This window comes from Strix aluco, chromosome 12, assembly GCF_031877795.1.
Source record: "Strix aluco isolate bStrAlu1 chromosome 12, bStrAlu1.hap1, whole genome shotgun sequence".
NCBI lineage: Eukaryota > Metazoa > Chordata > Aves > Strigiformes > Strigidae > Strix > Strix aluco.
Window position 1 is genome coordinate 25356668 of NC_133942.1, and position 24606 is coordinate 25381273.

The window sequence follows — 24606 nt, forward strand, 5'->3', positions numbered from 1 at the left end:
GGCACCAGAGGATACCATCCATCATCCATGGCCTGAAACATATGGTGCATCAGCAATCTTAGGCTGACCTAAATGATAGTAAAAGCTGCTACGCTGTTCACAATAAGAAATTGTTGTCCACTGAATTACAGGTTTGTGATTAGATTGCTAACATGGCCAACTTGATGTATAAGTGAAGTGTCCAGGAAAGATATTCCCTAGGATCCTTTGAAGATTAATTTATACCCTTGAAATGTGCACCAATCACAAAATGAAAAAATATGTCAAGATATTTTTCTTGTGTACAAAAAAAAAGCACTGCAGTGGTAACGGCTATTAATTTATTTTTGGCAGTTTTAGCCAACAGAATTCAATAAACAAGGTTCTTAAAGGTTTTTGTTTTGTTGCAAGGCTTTTACCGCTTGACTCCTAAAAGCACTGAGCACTACAACATCTTATAAGAGGGACAGCTCCCCCACACATTCTACTCTAAAGTCTCATATAATTGCAAATATCACACAGACACAGCTGGAAAAATACTGGAAATTCTTCATTTTGTATTATAATATTAATATCAGACGGATCTATAAATATAATACAATATTAAGTATCTATTTTTAAGATAGAAAATATACTGTAACATATCTGACCACTGATCCCAAAATTATCAGTCTTCCTTCTCCATAAAGCAGGTTATACTTGTCATGTTATTCATTCATCAATTTAGGAAAACTGTGTCCACACCACACAGTTAAGGTTCAAACTGCGATATCGACTTTGGTGGGATTTGGGGAGGGGGAGGCAGTGAGGGAAGGGGGGGTTATCATTCCAGAGGAGCCCAACCCCTTAAATCCTCTTTAGGTAGTAGAACACAAATGGTGAAAGGCACATTTTAAGAGGCACAGTCAAAGAGTGAAAAAGAACACAGCCTTATAATATCTGTGAGCTATGTTAAAGCGTAACTAAAAACCAGCATACATATGTGCTGACCATTCAAGACCCTTCACAAAAACCAGCTTACTCCAGGCTGAGTGAGATTACTCCCTTACAAGCCATGGAACTTTAGAGAAATTGTTTTGCAAATATGGCTGCTACATACAATTAACACGAGAAGATTGGAAACAATGGTTCTCTTTACCCTGTCAGTCAGTCTTGTCTTTTTTGTGACAAGCCTTGCTGTCCCTGTACATGTGAGGTACATCTGCTTGCTATGCCTGCTAGATTACACCTTCCACTGATGCTTTAGCTTTATTTCTAGTGTGTCTGTCACTGACACAAGTCCTTAACCACATACAAGTCCTATTTTATAACATTCCTAACCATGCAACTAAACCATTAAATTTATTACAGAAAAGCACAAGCTTACACTCATGATTTTTTTTTACTATTCCTTAATATATTCTATTGCCAGCAGTGTAATTCATATAACATACCATATATCATACCCTGACATGGATAACAATAGTAACTAGTGAAAGGGGCTCCTTTTGAATCTTCCAAGAGGCACACACTAATTAAATAACAAATCCTTTCCTGTGGGTTGAGGATGGCCTTAATCTGCTAAAATTATCTAGGACACACCTATTTGAAAGATCTTCCTAACTTATATGAAAATGGCACTCTTCTGAAAACACAAATTAAAACCAGTGCCTGCTTAACTTACATAACAATAAAAAAATAGATTGTCTTTTCAGCCAAGACAAAAGATTTACGTTCCTTGTCAGCATTAAACTCTCCAATTGGGTGAGATGCAAAACCTTGACAGCACTCCATTTCCAAAAGAAGCAGAAAAATTAGCAATAGAACATTGTTGGCACGTAAAACTGAGCAGGCATACTTATGTCAGACATATTTTGCTTTGTTTTTAAAAATACTTCTGGAGCTTAAGGAAAAAAGGAAAGGAAAAAGAAATCCCAAAGATGTAAGGGTGGTAGAGAAGAAAAGAATACACAGACCAGCTGTTAATTATTCTACAGAAAATACCTCCTGGACTCAGGTTCCTACTTCACCCTCTTCACTAGGCTATCTGAGCATCTTCTAGTAGTGCAGCAGGTGATGTGACTAACATCCATCATATGAGAACAATCCAGGCATCTGGTCTTTAGGGAATCAGTATAGGTATCTTAGGTGTGATACAAGTTGAATTTTTCCAAGAGTAGGGGAAAAAAAAAAATCTCCCACTGATACACTTTGAATGTGAGAAAGAATTTCCTCACACATACTGGAAAAGCTTCTGTTTCATTAACATTTGAATTCCCATCTTTATTAGTAAACACAATTGAAGAACTACAATACAATGCTGAAGCAAGAAAGGATATTTGGTGGATCTAACTTTGGGCCTTAAAATAAAGCATATGCTGAATCACTATAAACCAGGCACGAGAGGAGAAAATACTAAACAATATACTTATTAAACTTCAGAATTTGGAAGTCATTTTGTGCTGATTATTTCTATGTACCATCCAAACATGAAATACTATTTCTATTAATAATGTTTATCTGCTTTGAAACGACAGCGACTTCATCTTGATATAAAAAGCAAAATAGATTCTGGATTACATAAGAGACATGAAATACAAATGAATGTACTAAGACTTCTAAAAATGTGTGAAGGTGCAGAAGTGCACGCAGAGATGAACACATTCTCCATCCTGAAATTTAACAGTTCTGTTGATATGCGTTCTACATAGCGATGGATACATATGTACCTCCAACCGGTTCAATATTGTCTTGATAAGCCTGACAGGCAAGAAAGGCTTTTTTTGAGATATTTCCATTTTTTGTTTGCTGAGGCAGATGTCTTGCTCTCTTATTATTAGAGGCAAGCACTGTTCAGTTGTGTTGCTCTGCTGGGTGAATGTTAGCTGGACTCTAAGCTTCAATACTAATAATGAAGACTTGTATAAATAAAGTAGTTCTACCTTTCAGTGTGCTTTTCACAAAACGGAAAATTTCCATCATCTTACTGAAAACTATCACCAGTAGTTTGAAGTAATTTCTCTCTTTCTACAAGGCTTTTTTTTTTTTAAAAGAAACAATACTATTAGAGCATTTAACTTGTCTTACTGCCAGATAATTATTGTACTACTGTTTGGTTCAATATTTGAGTTGACTTAATTTTATAATTTTCTTTCATGTAGGTTAGAGGAGTCAGATATTCTGAAATTCAAGGACAGGAACATTTCAAATATAGTTATAGACTGGGTTCAGGAACTAATTCTGTAACTTCTAAAAGATTAAAAAAATACAAGATTCAAAATTAGCAGGTACCTTGCTTCACATATCCTAAAATAAATAAATAAATGCTATTCTGGTCATATAAGAGAAGACTAACCAAAGCATGGGAAAAATTGTTAACTGCACACTGCAGATTGGTCTGGCTTCCCAACAGCCCAAGACAATACAACCATAGCTAACTGCAATCAAAACCTCTCCACAAGATTTTATTCGTCATGATAAGAAAAATCCAGGCAACAGAGCCCAAAGAAAAAAAAATACTGCCAAACCCTCACAAACCTCTTTCAATCAGGGCAGCAGTATAATCACATAATACGGAGAAGAAAACTCTTCTACTTGGGGATTGTCCCCTTTATCCATCCTTTCCTGAACCACTCCTTTCTCAGAGAGGCATCCAGCTCTCCAGTCCTTCTAGGGTAGGACCTATTTAAGTCTTTCCTGACTTTTGTGTAGCCATAACACTGTACATAAATATCAAACAGCAAAGAAATTTTATAGAAAGAAATTAATAAAAATAGTATCAGGAGGCTGGAGATTACAGAACATCAATACAGCCCAGAAAAATTCTAGATGGAGTGTTATAAACAATGTATTCTGATACTGCGTTGTTCTTCTCTATGGCTATTAGTGCAGGGCTAAATTTCAGTGCTAATAATGGACTACGGAGACAAGTACTTCTCCCCACAGTTTGCTTCTCATAATAGACCCATAATAGAAAATCTCCAGCTTTGCAAGAATTATTAGCACAACAAATTCTAGAGAAAATGTTACACTTTGAACTAAAGTATCCTTTTTTTGCTGTTTTATTCAAAAGCTTTTACAGAAGCTGGGTGAGTGGAAGAAGGACAAATAAAAAATAAAGCAAGGAAACACCATTAAGGCCTGTGAGTTACTTAACAGTGTGGACAATGGACAGGAAAGAATCTGAGCAGCTAGAGATTCTGAGTATTGCTAAGTTAAAATAGTAGACGGACAAACTTCAAAATGTAACCGAACCAGGGTGAAAACTGATAGATTTTGTTGTCTCGACATTTTTGAACAAAATTAAAACTCACGTTATACAGACACAGCTTGATGCAAAGAAAGTAGTACACACACACAAGAAATTAAAACATTACATTGTAACTGACACCCTTATTTTCTATGTTTACATCTCTTCCAGTTCTAAGGGAACATCAGGAGACTTACTTGACCCGTGTCTCTATACTAAATTAGTCATTAAAAAAGCAGGGTTCCAACTGAACTATAAGGATCACAAATTATATGCTATTAGCAAGTCTGAACACTGTGTTTGACTAAGAACAACAATATAGGCCAGGAGGCATTCAGAATAAGGAAGCAAGATGTGACAAGGAATGGCTTTTCAGAAGACAGTGACTAGGCTTGCTCCAAAAAAGCTGAGGACACCGCTTTAAACATGGAGTACTTGCAGGTCCCTCACTTATTTCAAAGCCCCAACTCAGATCCAGCTTTCAAATCTTTGAAAGACTTGTGTTGTACTTTGCCTGTACCAAATGAACTTCTAAATAAACACTAGAGACTAAAAATGAACCAGTGATAATTTTCTATGTATTAACAGCGCCCCCCCCCCCCCCCCCCCAAGAGTGTTTACTTTTAAAGATCTAAATATAAATTATATTAGAGATTCTTCCCATTTGGTAAACACTGAAAAAAGCATATAGAAAACAAAATTGTCCAAACTATATTGTGCATTTGAATTCAGAATACATGTCATCCTTACTGCTTCCTTGACCAGTGAATCCTATCCTTCCTAATGTTTTGGAGGAGTCTGAGATGGCGCCTGTACAATTTGATTTTGTGTAAAAATACACACCAAATCTGATTTCTGCTACATTAAAGAGTTCTCTGGTAAAATATATGACGCATGGAATGAAATAAGCTGTAGTTCTAGACTGAGTCTTTAAGCTGGCTTCCTTTAGTACTTGACCACTAATATTAAAGACTACTGGATCAAAATACAGTTTTAATTGGATATATAGGACATGATACAGTGGTATAGTTAAACCGCAGGTTAGATGCTAAAATATAACATTGATTTGTATTCTTTTACTGGAAATATTTGTAATATGAAACTAGGATATAATACACTCATTTTAAATGCATATTCAGTACAGAGGAAAGCTACTGCTGTCACCAGCATGTACTCAAAGTCCATTCATCAAACAAATGCTAGACTAATTGGTTAGACGTTTCACAGACTAAAATGAGATTACAGATGAATCTAATTCTCATTAATAGTGATGGAATGTTGATTATACAATCATTTATTACACTGCTTATTGCCAACGCACGCACACACAAAATCCGCCTGCCAAAGAAATTTTTTAAACAGCCTGTTCCTATTAGCTGAAATGTTTGCACTAATAACAACAGAGTGGACAGAGAAAGGACATTTCATTTTGCAGATAATTCGTAACATTCTTGTTTCTCGGGAAAAAGAGGAAGTTGAAGATGGAAATGTAAAGGAATAAAACAGCCTGGAAGAGTCCAGGTGGAAGACGTAACATGCAACAGAAGAGGGTCGTGAGAGATGCCAGACAGGAAGGCATGTGAAGCCAAAAGTCAAACCAGTTGAAAAGTAACAACTACAAGAAAATATGGTTGTAGGGTTTGGTTCAGATGTTGCTCTATAACTAAATTTGGAAATACTTCAAAGCACAGAGAGACTACATAGGAAGAGGGACAGTTATGATTAATTTAATTTGCAATACTACATGTCTTAATCACAGATACTGCGAGGCTCAGGTGAACATTTCAGTTTATACATTTTGGAGGATCCACGTACAAAAAGAACTCCTGAAGTGTAAAGATTTCTTCATGTCAACATTCTCACTCATTTTTACCAAAACCTATACTTACCTCATGACAACAGTGGCCTGATTCAGATTTCAACTTATATGAACAGGATTCTACTTGGACCTAACCAGATCAGCTCTCACTACATCTTGCAAACAGAATTTTGATATAATGCAGAAATGTTGTTCTTGAAAAGAATTTAGGGTGGGTTCATGCAGATGTAATTTCATCACTACTAAGTGCAATCTATTAGTCCTGTTGCACTTACTTTTTGGCCAGTGGAAAAACAAGCTCTGGAGACATACTCTAGATCTTCATATGCCAAACTGAAGATACTTAATCTCAATACTCTTGAAAAATTGAACTACTCTGGGAAAGCAGCAGGAAGTACTATTGGTTCCTCTAAACCAGTAAAATTTTTAAACAGCCTGCATAGGGTAAGTCACCTCAGGTTCCTTCAAATATATGCATATTTAAAAAAAAAAAAAAAAAATCAGTAAAATCTGTGAGTTTAACAAATAGGTTATAAAAACTAATACAAACCCTTCACTTGCTTTCCTTCAGGATATCTGTCATGATGAAAGATGCTTATTGTCTATGTTTTTCTTCCAGACAACTGAATTTCTTTTTTCTTTAATGTGATTTGAATGTGCTAAAAAAGGAGCATTTTCTCTGATGTTCTTCAAAACCCATGCTGATGGGATATATGGATTCTTAACTGCCTGTGCATTTAATGATTTTTTTTTCCTCAATTACTTTCAATCCAAAATCATGTACTGCCAAAATTTCCTCATTTCCTAGTTCCAACTAATCTCAATAACCTTTATCATACCAGAAATGGGATCAAATTCTATTCTTGATTATTTTTAACCAGTAACCAGTTTTCTGGTTGTGATTTCCATTGGAAAACTGGTAACCATTTGTACATATTCGCATGGCCATGCTTCTATTATAATTGTTTTCTTCTCCATTTTCCTAGATGTTTTTCTTTTTACCTCCAGTTCCTTTGTATTCCATTCTACTCTTCTCTTTGGCCTTTACACTTTTTGTTTATCAGAAGTCACCCCATGAGTTCCCTCCCCAACTTAATCCCTGAGTGTACAAGTAGTCAACCCACAAGAGAATAGAGATTTCCCAAGAGCTGCACCAATAGTTTTAATTTTCTGGTTATGTGCATTTCTAGGCGTCCAGCACATTTTGTCTGGACACCTTTTTCCAGATTTTGCTTGATTACTTGATTTGTGTTGGATACGGAAGCCAGCCACAGCAAGGCAAGCCGTTTCAAAGATTGAATACATTACATATGACACAAGCCCAAATCCAAACTTGAAACTAACACAGTAACGGGAACGTAAGGATATAAGGACAGATGTACATTTATCAATGTAAAATGTTAAACCAGACATTAATTCCTCAGATATTTTTCAAGTTTCCTGGGCATGTAGTATTTCACCAGAACACAAACAACACCAATTACATTAACGTGATTACAGTTAATAAGAGTATCAACGCATTTTACACCCCTAAAAGTTATTTCCCCAGCAATCAGGCAATCAAGGACAAGTTTTCACTGAAATCCTGTGTAATCTTCACAATATCAATGGTCCAAAGAGTAATGCTCAGAGTCAGGGTTGTCTTTTGGGTCTTTTTTGTTTGTTTCAATACAGTCAGAATGTTTATTTGGATTAATATGAAAAGGCAGCAGGTTGTAACAAGATGACAATATGAAAGAAAATATCAGACAGAACAACCTTTCTCGTTATCTGCACTCCCCTGACAAAACCTTAAGACTTTGCAGAGGCAGGCAAGATTCATTTGCTATACAGAAAGACACAGTCACAGAATGACTTCCTAAGAGTTGACATAAAAAAGTTGTCTGCAACTGGACAGATTTCTGAAACCCAGACAATAGAAGTGTTTGAAACCCTCTGCTGCAGGTCACTACACTCTTCTAGTGAACAGAAGCTGTTATATCCCGCCTTTCATTGATTTACCATTACTGAATGGATTCCTCATTTTAACAAAACATATTGTTATATTTTAGATAAGTCTTTGACAATTCTTTACACTAACATATGGAATTCAATTGCCACCATTACTTTCATTCTAGTATTTATCAGCAGAAGCTTTTTTCCTGCAAGAACCAATTTATTTAATTGAATAGTTTAAAGAGCTCTAAAAACCACATACAAAAGATGAGGTTATAGCTAATAGCTTTCAAATATACTTAAAAGCTTGAATCATTAGTAGTTTTTTAAACTAGGAATTTTGAAGTGCAAAACAGAATTTATTGCAAGCTAGTCTTAATGGTGTGATTTTTCACATTTAAATTTTCCACAAATACTCTGTATTTAGGAATGAAGCTTGTTCTTTATGCTTTCCTTCCACTTTTCCAGTTTTTGGCATTCCTGACATATCACATACATCAGTTCCTCAATTTAATATCTGAGCATGAACATCTTAAACACATTTTATCCTCACAATTTTCTTAAAAGGTAAATGAATCCAGTTCTTCATATTTTACAAAAAAATCGAAGCACACAATTCCAGAAGAACTTGTATGCTATAATGCTGTTTCAGATAAGATAGTTTTGGCTTCCTACGCATTAGAAGAAATAGACATCCAAGGATGGCACATAGGAAACTGCTTCAGTGCAGTAGCTAAAGGAGATCACAGTCCTACACACAACACACACCTGGAGGTGAGAGAATCTCATTTCTAACTCTTACCCTTGCAAATATTTTGAGATTTCCATGAAAAGTGAAACAATTCCTGTAGATGACTCACTGCAGAATGACTTGAGGATAAGCAATGATTCAATGATTTACTCGAGGAAGATATGGGTTCAAATCAACTACAGGAGGGACTATCCAATTTCTTTTTTATCCAAACACTGGGCTATTTAATGAGAATGGTGGTATTACTACCATTTTTCCTCTGATCAAAGAAGTTCTGCATGTGGCTGGGTATGGACTAGGGCATGTATGTCATAAGATCAAATATTACAGATGAAAAATGAGGAATGCCAGCAAACCTAGTTCCTCTTAGTTTATGCAAATAAAAGTGGATAAAAAGATTTTAAAATCACTGCCTCCGACTCACACGGCAGCAGAAAACAACATCACACTGACAACTTATGAAATGGTACCATTAACCTGAGGTTATCAGTGTTTAGGAAAAAGGCAAGAAGGAATAAAGTGCAATGTACTTTTTCAGAATTATGATGAATGTAAAAAAAAAATTAGGGAAAACCTCAGCTTCTTTGAAGAACTGAAGAAAAGCTTGCAGAAATCAATAGTAAGATTGCTATCAATATGTTTGGAAGAGGTCCCGAATGATTATCTCTGATATTAACATAAAGAAATTGCAACTGTTTGCATTTATATTTCCTTTTAGCAACAACAGGAGAACGCACTAGGACAGAACACAATTCTTTAGGATGCTTTACATGAATAGCTTTTCTAATTCCTTATCTTTGTTTCTGGAAAAATATATCCGTGGTTTTGGGGTTTTTTATTCAATTAACAAACGATTGTGTCTGTATGGAACCATAGAGAAAAATATGGCATTTTAAATTATTCAGCAAGTGAAGCTGTTGTTTAAATGCTGTCACCCTTAACCATTAAGTAAGGATGCAGGAGTTTCCTAAGGAGTAAAGAGTTTTCTGAAAAAAACAACTATATAATATACTATAAACTTTAAAGATAATAAAACCCGAAGGTCAAATCCTGATAGTTCTGTTTGTCTTTTTAAAGAAAACTTCTATTGACTTCAGTGGAAATTTGGTGAGTTAAACAAGGTTAAACATCTCCAGATCAAATCTATTAATTCCAATTAAACAAAAATGCAATACAATGTAATGATGATGGCAGCCAAGATTCAGATACCCTTACTTTGGGTCAGAGTGCATGATCCCAGTCTTGAATTATGATTTAAAAACCTAAAACAATATTTAACCTTTACCTTGATGTTGTACAAGATGACAGCTGCTGTACAACACATAAATACAGACTATTTATTAAGATATAAGATGACATACCTATCAGATGAATGACTAAAACCAGACATAATTACTTATCTTAGTAATTACGCTGGTTGTGGACTTACTCCTGTATGGGTTTTTAATAATTTCTGCATATTATTACATGCCACAAACAGTTTCACTCTTTGACATATTAGAAATCACAAAAAAAGAGTTCAATTTCAAACAAACCCATCAAGTTTTCCAGTGCTTATTAGAAAACCATACAAACCAAAACAAGACTATTTGTGCTACTTACATACTGTGATAAATAATGCAACAAGCTAAAACATGAATGGAAATGATAACAAAAAGAAAGCTAGTAAGATATTAAATACTCATAGTGTAACATCTCTTTTTCAGTCTTCCTGTATGTTTTCTGTCCATTCCAGAATTGCTGAACAATGATATGTCAAAAAGTCCATTCTGCTTTACAGGGTATTTTTATGTAGTTCAGATCATGAAGTATGAAAAAAAAAGGCCTTGGCAGTATAAATGTATATGAATACTGTGCTCATTCTAGTAAGGCAATTTTCTAGTTGTTTGTTGGATAACCTTCAAATAATAGGGTTAAGAACAAAATGATGGTAAAAATCTTTTACTAGACATACAAACAACCAAATCCCCCTTCCAGAGAGTGGACACTGAAGTAACTTCCCTGAATTCGTATCTTGTCTGAGCCTTAATACTTAATTAGAATTAAATAACAATTGACTACTAGACTCTTGTAATCATTCCAGCACTCTCTACATAACAGAAATGTTTCTTCATCTAGTATAAAAGGTTTTGAAACAAACGCGAAGACCTAAACACATGTGGAGTTTGCAGATACCTGCATTTGTAACTTCCAGTTCCAGTTTTGTTGTAACCCATGTCAAAACACCACATTGAAATACAACCTGAAAATTCAGGAAATTTGAAATCAAACCCCTGTATGATCTTTACAGCTGGGGATGTTTTTGTTACAATGCATCTTGTACCAAACCACATAAAAATAAAATTATTTAAAGCAATCTTCAGTGTAAGCAAAGTATAAACTCACATATGACAATTATTCAAAACATTTTGAGTTTCACTATATTCCAACAGTCCAAATTATAGAGACACCATTTTGTTTCGTGGCCTAAAGCAAGTTATCACTGATTATTTTTAGTATCCTGGAACAAGCAGATCAGTAACAAATTTTCATGACAGACACACACACTCAATGAGATTATAAATTAGTTTCCCAAGAGAAGGCTCCCTAATAAGATTGGATCTAAAATTTAGGTCACTTAATTTTAAGACTCAGCTAATGGGCTAAAAAAAAAAGTATAACTTCATAACATAAATTCAGGTTCAATCTTTTTTCCCATAAACATTAGCACCATTGTAAAGTTGCAAAGAGTAAGGTTCTTGTAAAATGAAATGATCTAATTGTAAAATGTATTTGATATCTCCTTGCAGGGAGGTTATTTCTAAAAGAAAAATAAAATATTCTGTATTACATTATGAAGTTATAAAACTTAAGCAATTAATTTTTAGTGCTGTATAAGTTCTGATGTCATTGAAAAGATAAATTTGTAAAACTTCTTCTCAATGTGATTTACTGCTTCTATTTCAAACATACTGCTTCCTTTATTTGCAAATGTATTTACAATACCAGAACTGTCATACAATTAAAGAAACTTTACCTTTTCTTCCTTAATGTTCAGAGATGATTAGATAGTGTGAAAGTCCTTTAACTCCTTGACAATCATATGAGAAAACTCATAGCCTGATAAGGTCATAAATAGGCCATTTGGCTTGTCTTACACAGAAATAATGTATTATGAACTCATACTCCTAACTTGTCCTGAGTACTAGAGAAGGTTCTAAAATAATATACCAATAAATTTTCCACCTACATAGCAAAGAAACATTTTTAATGTATTGCAAACCCCTCTCCTCAGTCTTTGGCAGTGTCCGCAACTTACCATTTCCATTCTCTACTATGGCCAATGGATCGCTGCAGATTGTTGTCTTTCTCAAGGTATTCATAGCCATTTGAACTTCTGCCAGCAGCACTGCTTGCATTGCCTCAATAATCTGTCATAAATGCAAATTATTAGTGGATGATATCAGTACTTCAATTATTTATCTAAGCATTTGACAATTTTAAATAACAAAATTTTAAGACTGTTCCAGTGAATGTCGTTAGAAACTTAACAATACCTTCCAGACAGTGCTAATCATGTGTCTCTACATATGTATTGAGAAATAAATATTAACTGGATAACAATAAAATGGTGGAAGTTGTCACCTGTGACTGCTTCCCACTAAATAAACATTCATTTTCTTTAAATCTCAAAATTGGAATCAGTCATCTACTGTCTCCTTGGTTTCAAAGGGTCATGACAATATACATTAGTAAAGCACATGGTGATAACAACTCCTAAGAAATATCTTCATTTTTTTTCTATGATGTGTGCAAAAATGCTTCATAGACTGAATAAGAACCTTGTATTTTGACTTTTTTTAGAATTTTTGGTGTCTAGTCTCTCTCTGAAACGCTTAAAGAATGTTTTGTTATTAGAAGTGATCCTCTATTCCTCTAGCTTGAACGTGATAATACTGTATCTTTTGCTTAATACAAAGAGGAATACTGTTCCTCAAACTCCTCTTATCCAAAAGGAACATCTGCTGGAATTTTGAACAACCTATAAATGGCACTTGCAATAACTGATGCACCACATAGGGGTGTTAAGACAATGTAGGGTGGAGGCTATGATAGAGTTATTGCTTTCACTCTCTTTACTTTAGCAAAGAAGTCCCAGGAGAACTGAGAAAGTTTGAAGACCTAAGACATATATAAAGCACATGAATATCTTATACAATGTACTCAAACTTTTGCAATCCTTACTCAGTCTAAATTTCAGCATGGTGCAGAATGGCAGCATGCATACCTTCTCTTTGTTTGCTATTTCCTTCAGAAAAGAAATACAATTTTTCCCCTTCAGGAAGGTATTCATATTCAAGTGCAAGAAATTTCCTGAAAGACAGAATCTAAAGTTTCTAGGACAGTGTACTCAAGCTCAACTTAAATACGAATTTAAACTGAATATGAAAATTTTAAGTTAAATATAGTTATATTACAAACATTTAATGTTTATATGATATTTATATTATAAACAATCTATTAAAAATTAGTTAAGTTTAATATGAATTGAAGCTGATATGCAGGCTCCCTCAAACTGCCTGGAATAGAAACAGTTTCATCTCACTAATCAAGTACAGTGAATTCGTGGGCTGTCCTCAATCACATTTCTAGCTGCCCTTGTAAATTCAAATCATTAAGTAGAACAAAGGCTGTAGGTGTCCTTTGTGACAAAATCCTTTATTGTAGACAAGCATGCCATAGTCAGGTCCACAGTGTGAAAGTTCACAGTAAGTGAACCCAGCTCTATGTGTTTTCACATAGCACATCTTGTTATAATAGCACTTTATTTTACAGGGCAAACCTAAGGCAGTTTTCAATTCCTCACATCCACACAACCCTGAGCTTTGGGGATTACAGATCCTGACTTTACAGCAGACTCTCTTAATTGTTGTAGATATATTGTAAGAGAGAAGGAAATACAGACATGGTGTCACTGTCCTGGGAAAATTTTTGACAAAAAAATTTCTTAGAGGTATACAAAAGAATTGCACATATTATGCATTTTTCATGGTGTTCTGATCTGCTAAGAACCTGTCACTAAGCTGGATCAGATATTCATTACCTGTACCATTGCTGTGTATGCCAGCCAGGCAGCATTTTTAACATGTAATTTCCTCTAACATCTTAAAATGAAATAAAAAACTGTAGCAAATGGCACAAAATGCTATTGTAGAGTCACCTGTATGTCTCTGCATGCTACTTGTCTATCACTTTGTTGAATCTGCATTTCCACAGTGCTCAGTGTGGTTTCACATGTTTAGTTTTGTCCTCTCACTGCATCTTCCCCAAGAATTCATATACCTCCCTATCGTTATCAAAAAGTTTAAAATCTCCAGAAGCTTTGCCTGTTTCTAACACAAAACAATTCTACATGAGCACCTTTCATTTTCTCTGATACTTTCCACTTTATCTTTAGCATCCTCCTAGATTACATATACATTGGCTATCTTGTTGGCTACTAATATATGTGCTCATTTTTTTCCCCATAATTGTTACCACTGCTGTAAATACCAACTGCTTGTTAGTTGGGACTGTGAAATATGACAGAAATTATGCTTCTTTTATGCCTGAGAAAGTATAAACAGCATATGTCCAACTATAAATACTGATATTAAGGAGTGAAAGGTAATTGTTTGACTCTGCAGCAACAAGACTAGAGAACAATTCAAAAAGACAAGTGAACAAAAGTTGAGTCAAGCTGTACTGTTACATCTGTACAAAGTTATACTGGCTTTTCTTTCTACACTTTATCAGTTACTTCCAAGGATTACTATTCTCTTTATAATGAGTTGGCATAAGGAGAGAAGTCAATAGCCATCATTCCTGGTTATTGCTCAGGCCATAACCTCCACAGGGCTGAGCCTTGCAAAAACTGCCTCCCAGATGCCTCCATAACACAGTCACATTGGGGAGCAAAAAATACAGATCAAAACATCAGACTTGTATTATCCAGTCTGCTTTCCTCTAATTCTGGATAGTAACTGTCAGGAGAGTTGTCTAGACACTTATACTGAAGTCAGTTGGCTTCAGGTATTGAGTCAAATGCTGTAAAACTAAATGCATTCAGAGCTTGTTACAGAAATTACTGTAAACTTGGGCATCTGTAAAGAAGGTACTAGCTTGCCAGTAGTACTCTTTGCAATGGCCTTAACATGAAGTGGTTTATTCTTTGAAAGTAAAGTCCTTTGTAATATCTCTCAAATCAACGCACCTTATTTTAGACATTAATGGAAATTAAGTAACTGAAGTGAAAAAACACACAGGTGCACTGCAGGAATCAATAGAAAGAGATGAGAAAGTCCTGAGATGATTAATTCTTCCTCAAATCTCAGCAGCCATTCCACAGTGTCTATCTTTTTCCACTGGTGAAAGAGGGATGTGAAAGCAAGTACATTCCTCATGCAGATGATTATGTCAGAGATCTAAACATGGCATCATTTTCCTAAGGGGAGACTGTGTTAAGCAGCTAGCTGACAATAGAGGATACAAATTTTCTTGTACAGAAAAGGAATACTGCAACATCAGGATGGCAGTAGAGGACTTCCAAATCAGGTCCTAAATGTGGTGTGCTGAAGCTGTGTAAACTGTATTTCTGATGATGCTCCAAGTTCTAACAGAGTCTTATTACTTGGGACTATACAATAGGACCGCTTCAAGGTTAGAGCTGACTCATGTCCAGGTACCTCAGAACTAGGAGGAATAGATGTATGACTCCTACTGATCATTAAGGCATTAGTAATGACTCTGATAAAGCTCAGTTATTTCTGTATGGGTACGCCACACCACAGAACCCTGACACTGCCATACATAACAGACACTGAAGCCCCACAGATTGATGGGCACCCTGTGAGTATGACAGACAGCCCACATGTTGTCCTGTAACTGAAATCCTCGACCACAGATGTGAAGACTGTACACTTAACATTTTGTTAGTGAAACTACTGACCTATTAAATTTTCACCCAAACCACACTGCCACGTTTAGTATTGAATTTCTTTGCTGAGATTAGCACTGAAAACAGGAGGGCAGCTATGGAGACAAGGTCATTTACTCCATTTTACAGATGGTTGTCCAACTCAGGGAGTAAGACATGCTGTAGAAGGCAGCTTACTTGGTCTATAACCATTTTGTGAAGGAAAAAAGGACTTCAGTCTTCAGGAAGAAGACTAACAAGAACTAACTTCACTCAATGAGATTTTAAAAGATCTTAGAGCAGGAAGAAAGGAAGCAAATTATTTCCTATTGTAGTCCTCCTCTTGAAATGCCTGAAAAAATATACAGGGAGAAGGCATTTCAACATCTATCATTTGAAGACTAAGGAGTTAGGAAGAGCAAGGAAATAATTATCAAAGAAATCCTTCTGGTGAAAAAAATATCCTATATCTGCTAAAGTAAACAACAGGCAAAACATTTTAATTGCACTACAGTTTGACTATTCCGATAAATTTTCTTTATTTTAGTGTTCACCCTTTTGGCCAAAAAGGTTCCATAGAGATGCAATAAATAATATTATTATTAAAAAAAAAAAACCAAAAAACCCTACCAAATACCTATCATGGATATAACTGAAGAACAGGGTATTTTAAATATAGAGTAAGGACAATTAAGGACAGAAATGCAACCACTGTTTCCTCATATTAAATGTTTCATGGCAAGCCTTTTTTTTTTTTTTTAATATCTACCTGAAAATACAAGCACACGTAAGTAATTTCTGGGCGGGAAAAGAGTGTGGCAACAAGCAGCTATATTTTATCTGAGAAAACAGCAAAATACATGAAGATGACCTTTCCTTGGAAATCATCTGGGGAAAAAAAAAATCCTAGGAAAATATTTTTTAAATATATGCACTTTTAAAATTTAAGACTGAAAAAGACCTCCCTCAGCCCTTCAACTTCAACAAGTCAGTAGACCCCTGATCAATCATTTGCAGCAGGTTTTTTCAGTTTCCTTGTTTGCACCGAATGTGCTACAGTACTGTAAGGAGATGAAGAATCAATAAATGGCAAGTCCTTGGGGTCATGTCTGAGAATCAGTATCCTCCACTGAACATAATAAAAAAAGTTTCTAAAAGCAGGGTAACTAGTGATGTTTTGGGTAAATGTACATGAATGCTTGCTCAGGTTGCTCAGGATTAATAAATTGGCCATAAATCTGTGTTTGTTTAAACAAAGGTTTAAAAAAGACACAAAAACTATAATTTTGTGTGAATCACTGGTTGCTGAACACTCACACTTAGTACCAGCATCACAAATTATTTTGAAGGTTAAAACGCTTGTGGCAGTTTGGCTGCAAACAACCCCAAATCTGCACCGCAAAGCAGGTTAACAAAGCTTAATGCAAGTAAAAAGCTGTGTCTGAATAATGTTAACATTTGAGAAGCATTTATAGCATGGTATTCGCAGCACTTGACAATTTCAGTGTCTTAAATTTAAAGTCTTTTCAGATTAAAAAAAGTCTAAGGCAGCTTATTCCACACCTTATCTTCCTGCACACTAACCTCCTGTGGTAGATAAGACCATTATCACTGTATAAACTCATCAGTCACTAAATTCATTGGAAAACATAAATACATAGATCTCACATAATCAGCTATGCTACAAATACAAGCTTCATGGCTACACAACTCTACTCTATAAAGAGTATCTGTGGCTGACCTGTCAGCCATAGATTATATGGATTTCACATGACAATTGCAGCCATTGAAACTGAGGTCCCGTGTTCAGGTTTTTTTTTAATTAAAAAGAGTCAAAAAAGGAAAGTCTTATTGTAAGAGAAAGGGGGACAGTCTGTGAGGAAAGAAGAATGCTGAAATAATATGGAAGATGTGCAGACAGTGGGGATATAACAAACAACTGATAAGCTCAAGATAAAATGCTGAATTCAACTGCATGTGAATATTTGTAGAAAGCGTTATTGTCTGTCTAACAGAACAGGGGACTATCACTGCAGTACCCCTGTGCACTCCGCTCTGGAAAATATTCTTCGCACTTGAAATATATTCAATTTTAAAAGTATCATAATAAAATAAACTTGTATCAGGTACTTCCCTTTTCTGAAGCAAAATCCCTTGTGGTCATAGCATACTGTACTGAGTTTTGTACTCCTGAACATTAACTCACTGAAGCAACCACACAACTATTTAAATGCATATTTCCAAAATGAAAAATGGTCTCTAGATTTCACTGTTCAGATTATTTCACAGTTACCCATCAACTCTCAAGAAACAGTAATTTATCTCTGAAGACATCAGATTCTTCACTAACAATAGGCATGAGCTTCGTCTGACCTGGGAACTGATAACTTATTTTTCTGTCATTCTTGAAGAATGTTCTAATAATTAAGGATTTAGGATTAATAACTATTTATCCCTTTTAAGAAGGCATTTTCTGTTTCTTCTATAGTAATACATTGGTATATGACACTGCTCTGATTTTGGCCTTTATTTTCCTGGAGCATAAAATTGCATTTGTAATGTAAGTTTACATCTAGTTGTTAGTGAACAGGTAACTCATTTTTTAAACACATGCTATGAACAAGATCACCTAGATTAAAGACTAGGAGGACAGTTTCACACATTTAAACATGTACTTTAAGGCAAAATAGTTTCATACATAGCATACTTCATACCAAAATAATAATCTTTCCCATAGATCTGAATGGCACAACTTATGTAATAATTTCACCATAAATTCATAACTATTATGTCACATTACAGATTCCAAATACTAAATTACAGCCAGTGTTACTTAAGGATTACATTGCAACAACTGACAGGGTATTTCCTACCTTTATAGATTGGTCACTCCAACAACAAATGAGTTTCAGCAATGAAACACTCCCAAAGTCCATGGAATAATATCTACTTTTACCTGAAAAACACATACATAATTTATGAACTGACCATATACATGGAGGTACACAAATTGAAAACTGTGCTGGTTTAATTCACTTCCACAATTTGGACTTCACTAGATAAATGTGACACCACAGTACTTTACTACAATGTTTGTCTCCAGGCATGTAAGTTGGGTAAATTGGTTGTACAATCCTTCGGTTCCACACAAGAACAGATCCACACAAGATTGCCAGTATCATATAATATCTTGAGAAGAGGAAATGGAATTGTAAGTAGCAACTGTGTTTCAGTAACAACAAAGTTCACAAGTATCTTTATCACACGATGCATAGTCATTTGCTTAAATGTTGGATTCCTGCAGCAAAGACTGAAGCTTGAAAAGAGTCATGTAAGAACCTGCATATTGTAAAGTGAATAGGGTACACTAGTGTAGTCTGAATGGGAGCAGTATGCTCTTCAGTAAATGACCGTATAGAAGTAACTATGTCAACGTCTAATATAATATATAAACATATGTACAAACATCCACACAGGTATGATCAATGAAAGAGGAAAGAAGAAAACTAGAGCATTTAATATAATTTTACAGAAAGACAAGGTAAGAGCAACTATTTTATCCTCTATCTCTCACAGCTGACATGGCATGTACCATAATACAAAATGTAAAAGCTAATATGAAAACATAAAAAGGGATGACAAAATAAGAGGTAGAACTGATCATACAAAGGTAAACCTTTCCTCCTCACATTTTAATTTTATGTGATTTCTTTATATATATGGATGAATTTTTCTTTTTTCTACCATTTTGGAAACTTTGCTGGTTCAAAGCTCAATGTTATTATTTCAATCAACTGTGTGAACTAGGAGATATGGGATATGAGTTAGATTACCTTAGAAGTTTTAGGACACTCAGTAAAGCTATTTTTGTGTCGTCAAACATTTTAGTCATCTCTACACCATTTCCATACCTTTCATCTACTTATTTTCTACTATCACTTGATTTTACGTTTCAGCTCTTTCTTCTAACAGGCATTTCTGTTGTCATCACAAGTTCTAGTTATGGTGCATATAAGAGTCAGAGAAGGAAAGGTACACTAAACCCTCATTTTAGATGAGGATATTAAGGCTTATTTGCATACCAGAGGGTCAAGACCTGACTTGAAAGAATTTGTGTTCTCAGTCTAGACACGATTTACTCTGTAACAGGAACACTGTATTTGTTAGGCAGTGTGTCCTGACAAATACCCATATTCTGTTCAGATTTTTATTTAAACATTCTTTGGTTGGTTGCATACTGTAAACAAACCTAGACTGGCTTGCAAAGCCGAGACTGGTGAACAATTGCCTGTGGGACATTAACGTGAAGAGATTACTTTATTCCACCCTAAGCCAAAAGTCTAAGGGCATTATTGAACAGTCAAGATAACTCTTATATTACTAAGGTAACAGTTTGCTTGAAGGGCTGTATATATTACTGGGTGGGCACGTAACGGTGATGAGGGAGATGGGGGAGGGGGAAGACTACAGCGTTTGTCTTATTAAATTTCTTTTTTCAGATTGCTAGAAAATGTCTTTAGAAACTCCGCTGAATGTTTCGTCATTACAAAAAAATATCTTTGATTCCAGTATTACTTAACAGTCAACATTTTGATTACATGCTTTTGTGATATTCACATGATACAACAGAATAATCCAGCTTCTGTATTTACAAACTGGACCTGCTGGAAGCTAAAGAATATAAATAATTTTTTTTTTCATTATTGAAGTTAAATGATGTATTCTAGCAACAAAAAGCTTGCAAAAAAACCCCAAGCCCCAGTTAAAAGCCAGTACTGCCACTTCTCCATATACTTACTGCTTGGTAAGTCTCCATAAAAACTGGGGAATGAGGGTGTTAGTGCTTCTATATTTCGCCATTTGTCATGTACAGATTCTGATTTCTGTGGACTAAAGGCATATGAAACTATTAAACAAAACCTGAACATACTTACAAAAATTTTATGTCTTAAGGTAGGGTTTTTTTAAGGTGGGTACTCTGCTATCAATTACTATCAACCACAATTTAGTTTCTCCTCAAAAGTCACTTGCATTCTTTTGCCCACAACTTGGTATTGAAACATCCACATGTATACAAATACTGAGAAGTACCATCCACATGCAGGAACTTTATAATTGGCTCAAAACTTATTGTAGTTAACTTTTATGTTGCATTAAAGAAACAAAGTCATATGTGAAGAACTGAATCAAAATATGATTTTCACAAAGGACTTGTACTGTTTTTTCTATTACATAGGAAAAAAGTTCAAAGGAAACTAGCAGCTTTATAGGTTTCAATTTTTTCAGTGTTAAATAATTTAGAATATTATTGCTATACTTGGGATTTCAGTAGATGGTTACGATTTAGGAGACTAGTGTGCATAGCTACTACTCTTCAGTACTTTGTCACTAATACAGCAACCTAACCCTTGAAGACAAAGGATATAAATGGAGTGGAAAGAAAGTGAAAAAACTCTTCAGACCCTTGCATTATTTTAAAAAACTTTTTAAAAATATATTGCTATAGTGACCCTGCATAAACTGTATTTAGGTGTCATTTAAAAATAATGTATTTCACCTTTCAAATTCACTACAATCAACAATAAGTCATAATATTTCAAAAGCCTTGCAATACTAAACAATTCGGAAAGCTTTCAGCTTGAGAGCTTTAAGTTACAGATACAAATCTCAAAAGGCAGGAGAAAAATTCTTTGAAGATCTTTTCTTACTAGCTTCTTCCTGTTTCTGTCCCATTTTTATAATCTGACATTACTGCAGGTTTCTTTACTTTCACAGGCTAGGTCAAGTTGCAAAAACCAAGATATACAAACACATTTATGAACAACAGCTTACAGACTCAGGGCCAAATTTTTGCGAAGCCATGTTTTTCATCCTTCATTCTTTTTTTTGATTATGAACATATTTTTTGTGGAATGTTCAAATTTTGTTAAAAAAATACTGATTTTTTTTTTTCCTTTTTTTTTAACCCCCTTCCCCAAGATTAGTATTGGTCTGATAGCGTGTGCTTGAAGCATGTCATTCGCTGTTCACTATTTTCACATTCCACAAATTTCATTTATCCAAATCAAATAGCTAATAGTTCACAGAAATACTATAACCTGAAGCTTACTGATCTAAAACACAAGATAAAAGCTGATGATGGCACCTAGTCAAGAGTTTTTCAACCAAAGAGTTTTTCACTGGGGAATCATGATCTGTCAAACCCATGGTTTAAGCAAAAACATATATATATACATGCTGACAAAGAATTTCTGCTCAAAATGAGAATACCAGACTCGTTCAAGAATACCCAATAGTCTAAGAATTGATCAAATGCATTTTTCCAATTCTAACTCTCCAGATTAAAGGTATGTATATACGAGCATATATTTTAACAAAAAATAATTTCCTGTAACAGCAAAATCATTGTATATGTCGAAGAACAGGGATTTAAACTTTATTATTGCATTCCCCAGATCAAGGCTATAGTTGACTGACACTAAAATAACTCTCCTTACAGCCCAATGAATATTTCATTGCTATATGCAAAGTAGGCCAGAAATAACAGAAGAAAGCTGGAATCCCAGAATTGTTACTAAACCAGTAGTTAGATACTGTGCTGCATTGCAAGGGACAAGTTCATTCTCCAGCATCAAAGTAGGCAGAACTATGAATATTAGCTGAATACATATTAAGCAAGAGTCCTAGGTACTAGGCAATCTGTCCACATATTCTTTCTCCTGTTTTTAATTTGAAAGTTAAAAAAAAAAAAAAAAGGAGTTTGTACCGGTTGTGCTAGTAGAAAGTAAACTTTCAGAGGATGGAGAAACATTCATGGTTCTGCTGACAGGTAAGCTACTGAAAGGAGATCAGAATGGATTTTTGCTCTCATATTAGTAACTGAATTAGTAAGAGTTGATTGTACTGCAGTAATACGTAGGAGACTGAACAATGTCCTACTAAGTCCTTCTCCAAATGCTGCAGCAAATTAGAATTCAATATGTTGTATTTTCTCTTGAGCATGTTGTGGTTTTAGCTAAACCAACTGCCCAAAGAGGTTTTTCTACATACTGTACTTTTAGAAAGCAAACTGGACAAAAGAGCATTTGTTTGGTTTCTTTCAAACTTTTAGTTAGGCAAAAGTGCATTATTTTAACAGTTCATCATAATGAAGAAAACTCATTCCAACCCTGAATATAGAGTAAGTGATGAATAAGGACAAATCATATAAAAACATTTAATAAATGAATGAACACAGATTACAATAGTTCCTTTGGATCCCAATTATTTGCAAGAGGAAGAGGTGAAATGAAGGCTGAATCCTAGGATCATGGCAAATAGGCCAAGTCCTATTCATGCTATGCTGCTTATTACTGGGGAGGGGAGAAAAGGGAAAGGGGACTCCACAGGAAAGGGGCTTTTTCCCTAGTGGGAGAGGGGGAGATAACTTTGCATAAACACAACTGGTTTTGAGGCAATACAGAAACTATATCTGAAATCACTATCTGAATGTAGCTAGCAATTTCAGATAGCAAAGCTATGCCTTTAATAAACAGACACAAAGATAACATTATCACAGGGAAGTACCTTGTGTATGGAATCAGTATTTTTTTTGACAAAGTGTCTGAAGCATGAAATTCTTACCCATGGCTCTAGTCCACTTCTTCCACTAATGCTGACACAGGAACATTGTCCCGTTGGTTCTACCAACACAATTTTGATTCTGTGTTAAAATACTGGTTCTTGACTGCAGTGGGATGTTGTTCACAGTTTTACAGAGATTAGGAAGCAGTACAAAATCCTTTACATATCTCGACTGCTCTTATCTTTATTTATTGGGGAAAAAATAATACATTGACTGACACGTCTAAAGTTCTGAAACAGTTCTTGGAAGGCAGGGGAAAAGATAAATTCTGTGCTATTATGGGACAGAGCCATGATGAGAAAAAAATTTCCTGTCACCAGCAGTAAAGAGGAAAATGTTCAGGTGACTAAAACCTGAGGTCTGTGTTGATAAAAATGCAGCAAATACAGTCTAGTTCTGATCAAGTTCCCTAAGAAAGAACACTATCCTTCAACAATACAAAAATTTTGGCTACTTCTATGCTTATTTTCTGAATGTATAAGAGATGAAGAATAAAGATGGTAGAGCCTCAAAAGGAGGTAAGAGTGCGATAGTACAGCCAGGAAAAAGAACTGTGTGTTGTCTCTGTACAGACCCATAGCACTTGCAGTTGCTGCTTAGGAACTCAAGAGGAAAATATGGAGCTCGGGGGGGGGGGGGGGAGGGTAATCAAAAAAACCCCCCACAAAAACCCCACCCAAAAAAACCACCAAAACCCACAAACAAAATTTAAAAAAAAAATCCAAGAAAATAATTGAACAGATACAACTCAAGTGCTTTTCTCCAGATGAGGCCATTGGGAGGCAACAGTCCATATTAGAGCATCGCAAATGGCACCAAACTAAAACTTAGCTACAAGACAGCTATAAATAGTATACTATTCAGCTCTGGAAAAAGAGGCAATCCAAACCAAACCATGTCAAAATCCCAAATAAAACATTTTGGAGTCTTTGAATAAGACTCATAACTTTTTTGTAACCAAAATTTATGGTGGTGCTTGGGGGTTTTTTTTTCCTTCTCTTTTGTACAAAAATTCACCTATTTCTCCAAGCGATGCTAGCTTTTATGGTTTTGCACTTCCTGGAGAAAACTAAATTATATATTATAGTTTTCGCAAAAAAAAAAGTGCATTTTTGCTTGCAATAACTTTAACACTTAGAATTTTATGTGAGATATGTTCCAAAGCCAGGATGTGTACGTCTGGGAAAAATGCTTTGTTCTGGTACGATGACTAACTTCAATTACCCCAATGTCTTTCCAACAGAGTACTGTAAGGCACAATGCAAGCATAAAGTCCTTTCTTGCATGGAAAGGAATTCATGCTCCAGCTGGAATCCTGGAAACGAACTTTCATATA

General features: G+C 35.1%; 1 protein-coding gene across 4 annotated transcripts in view; it reads right to left on the reverse strand.

Annotated features, from left to right (window-relative positions):
• WDR72 (WD repeat domain 72) overlaps nt 1–24606 on the reverse strand; it is a 395476-nt gene that overhangs the window by 301638 nt on the left and 69232 nt on the right. For all 4 annotated transcript variants that reach the window (XM_074837440.1, XM_074837444.1, XM_074837441.1 and 1 more), the window contains 3 exons: nt 20445–20536; nt 18520–18602; nt 12011–12122 (listed from right to left, as the gene is read on the reverse strand). In XM_074837440.1, the coding sequence (XP_074693541.1) occupies nt 12011–12122; nt 18520–18602; nt 20445–20536 (287 nt within the window). The remainder of the gene's footprint in view (nt 1–12010; nt 12123–18519; nt 18603–20444; nt 20537–24606) is intronic.